We start from the raw sequence: 10,047 nt of genomic DNA, 5'->3' as shown, positions 1-10,047 counted from the left end.
CGCCCGTTCAGGTCGGAGTTTGGTCAGCCGGTCGCCTACCTACCGCCTACCGCCAGCTGGCTTCAGTCGCCGCAGGACGGAAGCTGGGCGCATGCAAGGGGAGCTTCCAGGAAAGGGACCGGATGGGGCGCCACTCCCACATGCGCGTTGTCTCACCTGGCGCGCGGGTTGCGCCCTGCGCGCTGCGCGTGCGGTCCGCGCACCCGGCCCACACCGCACCCTAGAGACGGAGGCCCGGCACGCCCCCGCGCGGCCTTACCTGGGCCCGGTCGTGCTCGGAGTGGTTGCTGCTACATGAGGCGCAGGTGGGCCCGTCGGCCGCAGGGAGCGACGGGTGGGCGGACACTGTGAGCTGGCGGCGGCGGTGGGCGACAGTCATCACTGCTCCACGAGGTAGGACACTGATGGGAGTCCCTTCGAACTGGCCTGGCATCGCCCGTCACGGGCACGGAAATAAACCAGTGTCACCGGCCGGAGCAACGCAGGCGCTCCGTTGTAATCCAACTGATCGCTGTGTGTCCTCCAATATTGTCGACAACGAATGTCCGACACGTGTCTGGTATGGATTGTCTGCCAGAGGACGTTGTGCCGCAGACTTCGCCCCATGAAGGCTGGCAGCCATCCGTCAAAATTCACGATTTTAGGTGGGAAATAATAGTGTTTACGAGTGATTCTGTGCTCCTAGTTGGGGCTCATTCCACAGTCAGTTCGTATTCATTGATAGCTTTAAAAAGAGTTTTTCAGTTATAAGAGTGTTTCACTTACATTCACAGAAGCAGGCTCACTTATAACTATTAAGTATACCTGAAAATAAAATATATAACTAAAAAATACTAATACCCATTACTATTGGCATTCTTTTTAAAAGAAAAAGACTGCTGTAGACTGCACAGTTCTCCGTATAGTAAATGCACTCCTCAAAGCGCCATGGTCTGATTACATCATCGTACCTTGCACAGCATTGATTCAATGTATATTGACGGCCGTTATAGCTGGAAATCGCACTCACGAACGCCATATATAAATGCCTCGGCAATTATATTTTTACTGGTCTTAATTGTCATATGGCTAATGGAACGGCGTGATTTGAATGGCGTTTTTATGACGTCATTGGTGCTAAGATGACTTTGGAACACTGTCCCCGATATACCTTTCCCATTTTCACGGGCGTGTGGCTTAGAAACTAGAGAGGCTTTGTCTTAAGGAGGGTGCGATGGTGAATAACGCTGCAACGCCTTCAAGATGACTATTTCAGCTCAAAACCCCAGACAAATATAAAGTACTTGCTTTAATTTTGGGCTGATTTTAAACTCCCTCGGGGCTTTGGCGAAGATATTTCTGTTTCCATGGCATCTTAACGAAACTAAACCTTAGTGGATGGGAACACGCTGCTGACAGTGCGTATTTACGAAAGTGCTAGGTATATATATATATATATATATATATATATATATATATATATATATCGCCAGTAACAATGGCATAAGAACGGTAGAAAATCGGATGCCCAAATGGACTCGTGCGGATGAGCAGAGTAGAGCTGACTCTGACCCACAATGCGCGTGGCTGATTCTGACTCGTAACTCCTTTTAACACCAGCCTACTGCTGTCTGAGAATGACAGTGACTTTGAGCACAGGATCACTTTTCCCAATTTCAACTCTTTTATTTCTGACGCTGTTCAACATGTCAGTTAGCAGATGCACACCAGCAACCAATGCGAGCTAACCGGCAACCACATTCATCACGTATGATCTCCGCTTCAGAAAGCTCATCGCGACTAGGCAGCGGCCATTGAGCAACTTTGTTGCGTAATTATCAGTCTCAGACACAGTTCTGACCGATGTGTTCTGCTTGACAAACAATGAACAAAGCAATGTGAACAAGGTACACCTGCTGTATTCTACGTGACGTCGCGTAGGATCTTTGCCGGACGTGTCCGCAACGCGACACGTTTTCTGCTTGCATCTGCGAAACTGTCGTGAAATAACAGCATATGTAACGACACTAAGATTTTGGCTGCAAGTGCTTCGCAAGGTATTAGCAAGGGAAATCGCCATTTATGCTGTTTGTAATGTAGACACGTTGATTTGCGTGTCACCACCATCGGTCGGTCCGAAGCACACAAAGTGACGTGTTTGTAATTGAATATGTGATGCCATCGCTGCCTCACTTCGATCGAGTCGCGCAAAAAGATTCCGCATGTCCAGCAAAGATTCTACGTGACGTCACGTGGAATCTTTGTCTTCCGGATTGCCGCGAATGCCTAAAGGAACTAAATCTATGGTGTGTGAGATTGTCAATAGTGTCCACGACTTAGATTTTTTGTCGTCCGGGTCCCTGCGAATACCTCTAGGTTGTTAACAACCGCCGCGCAGTAAAACGGAATTGACACCAAGAACATAATGCAAAAGCAGGTCCCATCTCCTATAAAATGGGATCCTCTTTAGGACGGATAAAGGAAGTATTACATGTAATGGAAAGCTCACATGTGGCCTTTTGTATAATTCAATAGAAAAAACTCATCCAATTAATTTCTGCCCACTAAGTACCTTTTGTGACGTCAGAGTCGCTGCCAGAGTTGCTGTGCCAGAGTTGCCGCTTTAGCAGACGGCATGACTCACTTGTGATATACTACACGCCGCAAGATGGCGTTGCTGGCTTATGCATGCAACTTTAAAACACGGACGCTGTGCACGTGGGTGCATTTGCTTTTTACTGCGAAGGCATGTCTTTTTGCTTGCATTTGCATTCTCGGTTACGGTGCTATTTTTTATTTTTCGATTTTAGCCTCATGCTTGTCAAATGTTGCGGTTGGCCAAAAGCCTGTACTCTCTATAACAAAACGCGGTTCGTGATTAAGAATATAACCAGTAGCACCGTCTAACTGTTAGCCAACTGTCTTTTATCGTTAGACCACCTGGTTCTGCATTACTGCAAATACAAATGTTTAAAACGAGTGTTCCACATTTGTATCGGTTGTTGAATTGAAGTAGTCGTTTTGAAGAGCATTCAGTGCAGTTCACAGCCTTGCCCTTCTTGACACCTAAACCCCTCTGGTTTTTTTAGTTACACCCCCGCGAAAGAGTGTAAACATTTTTTTAGGAAGGCTTCAAAGGTCACTCAGGCATTCATTACACCATGATGACGTCATTCAAATTCTGCCATTCCATTAGCCATGCGGCGATCAAAAGCAAAAAAATGTGGTCGTCGGGTCGTCACATGTGGTGTTTCTCAGCACGATTTCCAGGCACAACGGCCATCAATTGGCTTCAATCAATATTACGCAAGGTACAATGAAGCAACTAAACAATGGCCTGTTCAGGAGCACATCTACTGAACAGATAATTTGTGTCGTCTAGAGCAGTCTTTTCCACTTAAAAGCCTATCAATGGATATAAGTGAACTTGTTTCATCGTATCTGATGTTTGTTTCAATGTCTTCGGAACTGGAACATTGCCTTTAAGCATCCATATTTGTCTTGACCATGAGCACAATAAACCGAACGAGGTGTTGTCTTTGCGTCACTTTGCAATGACGTCATAATGTCCGGATGACCTTCAAAGAATTGATGCGTAATAGGCTGCACACGTTCAAGTTTATGAAGCTCAGAAACAAGAGGATGTGAAGTCTAAAAAATGGCATGGTTATGAACTGCAGAGGTTAATCAAGGCAATATCTATTTCGATTGAAAACTGCACACAAATGTCCCCATGCAAATGTCAACACCGCAAGCAAATGTCGGTTCCTTTAAAAACCGGGCGGTGTGCTATTTTTAGATTGGCGAGTTCCAGTTTTGGCGAGATGGCCGGTCTTACGTGGTCAGGGTGCATGGCACGCAGGAGAAACGACACTTTTGGTCGTGATGACAGGGTTTATCCAGCACCAAGGAGGTCACAGTAACTCAGCTACATCTCGTCTCAGTGAGCATCATCTCAGAATACACGACGTTTTAATTACCCATCCTTCTTCACTCGCGCCGCATCGAACGGCAAATCCTTTTTACGCCATGCCCAGCGTCGGCCGCGCTGCAAACGATTAGTGGAACATTGCTTATTGGTGTACAACAATGCCGAGGCTAGCAACGAGGCACAGGGCTAGCTATGCAAAGGCACACGCCGCCTACGTCGCAACAACCTGTGGGATCACAGGCTGTAATGTCAGACGGCGATGTGGAACGCTCTAGGTCAAATACGGACGAAAAGTAGAATCAGCTGATTGAGCGAACGGAGGCCTATGAGAGCAGCAATCACGCACTTCAATGTGATCACATTACACAGTTCTTGGCAAGCTTTGCGGGGCAAAATCATCATCGATCACGCAATCCATACGAGACCGACAGCTGACCACGTGCCCCAACATGCACGACCGTCGACAGGCATTGATTGCTTCCAGATGCTGCCGTGTACACAGCGGTGACTTACCACAATCAGGCTGCATCTCAGTCATGACTACATCATGTCGCAAGCTACGACTGGCCTGATGCAGTTAATTTCGGCCGCTTTCCACAACGCCGGTACGCCTCTGTGTTGTCTAAGTCGTGAAGATGGTGTCTTGCTCGGAGCGTTCCCGGTCTTAGGAAGCATATCAAGGCGCAGTCAGGATCGACATAGACAGAATACGAGCGATTAGGGTGAGCACATAGCTTTTAGAAGATTAAGCAGGCATTGTTTTCATTGCGACGGAGAATGGCGGCACAACACTACGACCAGCAAAATAAATGGGATGCCTGTGAGTTGTTATTGTTTGGTGGAGTCAGAGCCGTATCAGCCTGAGAAAAGCTTTGGAACTATGAGCAAGGAATTAAGGACTGTTACGGCACTCAGTCTTGAGTGAGCATCATGTCCGCGCTGATTGGGTTGGCCGTATGGCGGCGGCGGCGGCGGCGGCCCCCCCCCCCCCCTCCCCACCCCATTCCAAGAACCTGTATAGGGCGGGTTGGGTTCATAAACGCAGCAAGACCTGTAACCCGGAAAATACTGGCATATTGGCCACCTCAGCTTAGCTGCAAGTACCCAGTGCTAAATAACAATTCATTTCTTAAAATTTTGAGATACTGCCACGAGACATTAAAGATCATCACACAGCTGCCCATCGATCATATTTCGATGCCGCAGCCCTAGAGTTCTCACCAGCCAGCGTTATTTGCTAGCAGAACTGTTCCGGCTTGCCAAACGCACTGCTCAACTTGGCCTCGAGCACCGGCATCGCCAGCGCAGCGTTCACGCATGCTCCGTCGGGCTGACCTTGATCTCGGCGTCAAGGTCACAGGCCGCGCGCCGTGTCTGTATCGCCGTTTCAACTTTGTGTTTTCGTCGTTTCAGCTGCGGCGATGGGACGCCTTCCGCTGTTGTTGGCCATGCTGAGTGCGGCATTCTGCGCCACAATGGCCGCCACGGGGCCAAAGGTCTCCACCCAGTCCGGTGATGTCAGCGGAGCCAAACTCAAGTCATTTGTCGGCAACAGCTACTTCTCGTTCAAAGGTATGCTATTTTCGTCAGCTCTGGCTGTATTAGTTTTACAGTTAAGTTCTGCGCTGTGCGAATTGACGACAGCCTGTGAGGCGTGTGCGACCTTATTTCTTGTCTGCTGTTCTGTGGATCTATAACCAAACATCAGTAGATGTTTGGGTTGGCGTGATTATTTAGTCTACCATGAAGGCTTGAGCAGCACAAAGAACCAAAGAAGATATCGCACCGAAATGCTTGCACCACCGTTTGGAACGGTTCATGGTTATGAGAGGTTGTAGGGCCATGATCCCCTTCTTGGTACTCACTTGGTGTGCTGTTGATGTTCGAACATGTCAGCGGACCACACCGCATGGTAGAGCTGGACCAAAGATAAAAATATAGGCTTCGCGACCGGTGGTTAATAAGAAAAAACATAAATTGACAACACGGACTGGGAATCAAAACATCAAATGTCAACAAATCACTGTATATCATTCGTCGTGGTTGAGGCCGAACATCTCGTAGATAATCTTAAAACAGATTATTCATGCTCCTACCTTCGAATTTTCATAACTACGATAGGGAGCTCCCGAGCGCCGCACACACTCCACCGACCCGACTCCCCAGCGCCGTTTCTGCGTTATTGTTGCCTGGTTACAATATTTCTGCTTATCAAGAACCAGAAAAAATGTACGGGGCCAAGGCAACAGTAATAATTCAATGAAATACGTTTCTTATGGCGTGTAGGTACGTTGATGCAACAGGCAGACTAGAATAGTTCAGGACCTAGCCAAAATTAGCCTAAATTCGCCTAATTTGCATGATCTGAACCGAACCTAACGTAACGTAACGTAACCTAACGTAACTTAACCTAGCCTAACCTAGCCTAACCTAGCCTAGCCTAGCCTAGCCTAGCCTAGCCTAGCCTAGCCTAGCCTAGCCTAGCCTAGCCTAGCCTAGCCTAGCCTAACTTAACCTAACCTAGTCTAGTCTAGTCTAGTCTAGTCTAGTCTAGTCTAGTCTAGTCTAGTCTAGCCTAGCCTAGCCTAGCCTAGCCTAGCCTAGCCTAGCTTAGCCTAGCCTAGCCTAGCCTAGCCTAGCCTAGCCTAGCCTAGCCTAGCCTAGCCTAGCCTAGCCTAGCCTAGCCTAGCCTAGCCTAGCCTAGCCTAGCCGAGCGTAGCCTAGCCTAACCTAAATTAACCTAACCTTACCTAACATAGCCTCCCCACCCTATCCCCTTCTACCCATTGTCCCATTGGCATCCATATTCCATGCCATATATATGTACCGTATTAAGAAGTTTTGTTTAGCCGCCGTATTCTCATTTTGCTTTTCATTCCTCACTCAAAGACGTCATATTTGCCCACCATGTCGACCAATCTACAAACAGTACGGAAGACTGCTCAGATACGCAAGAAACATATTTCATTGGGTTATTGTTGCCTTGGCCCCATACATTTTTATGGTTCTTGATGAGCAGTAATGTTGTGATCACGCGTAGCAGTGGTGTCGTGGTCGCGGTTGCTGCGTGTTTGTGGAGCTCAGATGTTTGCTATCGTAGTTATTAAGTTCCAAGGTGAGAGTTTAGATGACCTGTTTTACGACTTATTATTATATGTTCCGCCCCAAAAACGACGATTGATGTACCATGCTCTTTTTTAACATGCGGTAGCAATGTATACCCTGGCCAAAACATCAACGTATGCCCACCTTCCCAAACATCACAAATTCATTTGTTATGTTTAGAAAAAACTGACCGAAGACGTAGCACGCATAAATGATAAACGCAGTGTACCAGTGTACCGATTCACGTTCTAAGATTTTCACCACATGCACCGCACATTCATAAGCGAAACCGCATCTCACGCACTGTTTGGTCCCAAAATATCTAAATCTGCATCAACCTGAACACAGGCCATAAAACCATCGCCAATGCGTGGTGAAAAGATGCTGCTGGTCTTGAATGTTGACGTTCTGTGACGCACTGCTCGTCGTCGCGGCGGCGAACTTCTCACGCGCACGCCGCCCCCTCCGCAGGCATTCCGTTCGCTGAGCCTCCACTGGGGCCGATGCGGTTCCGGGCGCCACAGCCCCACCAGGGCTGGACGGGAGTCCGCGACGCCAAGAAACACGGCAGCAAGTGTCTCCAGTACAGCATGCTCTCAGCCGGAGGCGTTGGAGGGCGACGAGAACTGCTTGTTCGTGAACGTGTACACACCCAGCCTGCCCGCCGAAGGGGAGCACCCGGAGCTACCTGTGATGGTGTGGATCCACGGCGGCGGTTTCGTCACCGGCTCCGGGGACGCCGACTTCTACGGACCGGACTACTTCATGGACGAGCAGGTGGTGCTTGTGACGTTCAACTACCGGCTGGGTCCGTTCGGCTTCCTGACCACTGCGGATGCCAACGCCCCCGGCAACTACGGCCTGCACGACCAGGTACTCGCGCTCGAGTGGGTGCAGGCCAACATCGAGGCGTTCGGCGGCAATCGCGACGACGTCACCATCTTCGGCGAGTCGGCCGGCGGCGCCAGCGTGGGCCTGCAGGTGCTGAGCCCGCGCTCGCGAGGCCTCTTCGCCAAGGCCATCAGCCAGTCAGGGGCGTCGTTCTGCAACTTCGGCGCCAGCGGGGAGCCTCAGGGAAAGGCTGCCGATCAGCTGGCCACCTTGCTGAAGTGCTCTACGGCTAGCAGCCGCGAACTGGTCGGATGCATGCGACAGCGGCCCGCCAAAGAGATCCTCAGGTCACTCGGTGCGATGATGAAGGAGGACCCCGTGGTCCAGTTGCCCATCCACTTCAAGCCGCGCGTGGACCGCGAGTCACAGATGCCGTTCCTCCCGCGGGATCCGTACATCTCGCTTCGCGATGGTCAATTCAACCTGGTGCCGTGGATGACCGGCCTGAATCGGGACGAGGGCGCGTTCTTGGTTGGCCGGATGCGTTCGAAACCGGAGTCCGTGGCGGTGTACAGCGGTCGTGACTGGGGCCGCTGGGCGTCCAGCATCCTCCAGGTCGCGGACGTCACCACCGCGCCCGCCGCCGTCGCCGAAAAGATTTACCGGCAGTACTTCGGCGACGCTGGCTGCGGCGAGGAGAACCTGCAGTCGCTCAGCGACATGCTCAGCGACCGTTGGTTCACGGCGTGCATCACGAGCGAGGCGAACCTGGCCGCTGCCCACACGCCGGTGTACATGTACGTCCTGGACCACATGGGGCCGGGCCGACAGAATTTCCTGCGCTTAATGGCCCTGCTGATGGGGAAGCTGGAGTCCTACAGGGACCTGGGCGTGCCGCACGCGGAGGACCTGCTGTACCTCTTTAAGCCGGTGTTCGGACCGCCGATAGCGCGCGACTCGGACGAGCACAAGATGATCCGGTTCATGGTGTCGCTGTGGACGAACTTCGCGCGCCGTGGGTACCCGAGCACTGACGCGGTGCCCATGCCCAGCTGGCCGATCTACACGGCCAGCCGTCAGGAGCACATGCGACTGAACATGGCACCGTCCGTGGGCCGGGCCGCCTTCAGCGAGCGGGTGGAGTTCTGGAACCAGCTCGACATCCAGGAGAGCTGGCATCTGGCGCTCTTTGACGACAACAAACGCGACGAGCTCTGAGAACGCGCGCGGTCGGTGAACCCTCGTCGCACATGATTGAGTTACCAGATACCGCTTGCCTAGCACTGTCAGTGATTGAGATATTGTATAGATGAACTACGTTATGGCGTTCTTTACAACGCCTGGGGCTTGATTCCGTTTGGAGCCTGTAAGCCAGGCTCACACTGCCATCATTGAGTGTGACCCGATCAAACTTCATGGGCATGAAGAGATACCGCTGCCTGACGGCTGAAAACAGTCTTACGTGAAGTATTTTTGCAGGCTTCTATGCCGGTGCACCCGAATCAACCAAGGCATCAGTAGTATAGATGCAATACCATGACAAAATTCGTAGCATGAACTGCACTAGTAAGGAGTATTATTACTGACCGTCATTGCTATATTCATATATCTAGCCAAATCATGCTGCTACAGGTTTTTTACTACACGTGCAAGAAGCATAAAAACCTGACTGACATACGTGTGTATATTACCTTTGGCCAAATACAAGGTGCGGGAACAACACATTTTGACATAGACCTATCGCGGTGATGGTTTCAGTCAGCTCCCACCGAAGTATATCGGTAACACAACCGCTCTTCGGCGTACTTTAATTACTAGCCCATATGGTCATATGATTATGTGCTGCTTTTCACAGAGCTGTGAATCAAAGTGTTTCAGGCCAGTTTCATTGAACCCGGCACTAACCGAAAAATGACTGAATGAGAGTGCTCCACAATTATATGGGCTTTTGAACTGAAATAGCCATCTTAAAGACCTTCCGGTGCTATTTGTAACCCTGCCCTTCTTAAGACCTAAGCTCTTCTAGTCTCTGAGCTATACAACCGCAAAAATGGGGAAAAAATGCGTCGGGAGGAGTATTTAAAAGTCATCTCGGCATCCATGATGTCATAACAACGTTATTCAGATCGTGCCATTCCATATGCCATGCAGCGATCACAGCCAATAAAGATATCACTGTCGATGCGTTCATATCTGGACTT

General features: G+C 50.2%; 1 protein-coding gene across 1 annotated transcript; it reads left to right on the top strand.

Annotated features, from left to right (window-relative positions):
- The first annotated feature begins 327 nt into the window (after positions 1–327).
- Positions 328–9,750, top strand: LOC119089382 (cocaine esterase-like). The gene is given in 4 exon segments (XM_037212085.1): positions 328–393; positions 5,324–5,482; positions 7,487–7,604; positions 7,606–9,750. Coding segments are annotated over 3 exon segments (1,728 nt in total). The 5' UTR covers positions 328–393; positions 5,324–5,331; the 3' UTR covers positions 9,065–9,750.
- The last annotated feature ends 297 nt before the right edge of the window (positions 9,751–10,047 follow it).

This window comes from Pollicipes pollicipes, unplaced genomic scaffold, assembly GCF_011947565.3.
Source record: "Pollicipes pollicipes isolate AB1234 unplaced genomic scaffold, Ppol_2.1 Scaffold_10;HRSCAF=10_pilon_pilon_pilon, whole genome shotgun sequence".
In the NCBI taxonomy this organism is placed as follows: domain Eukaryota; kingdom Metazoa; phylum Arthropoda; class Thecostraca; order Pollicipedomorpha; family Pollicipedidae; genus Pollicipes; species Pollicipes pollicipes.
The sequence above is the reverse complement of the archived record's forward strand: the minus strand, read 5'-3'. Positions and strand labels throughout refer to the sequence as shown.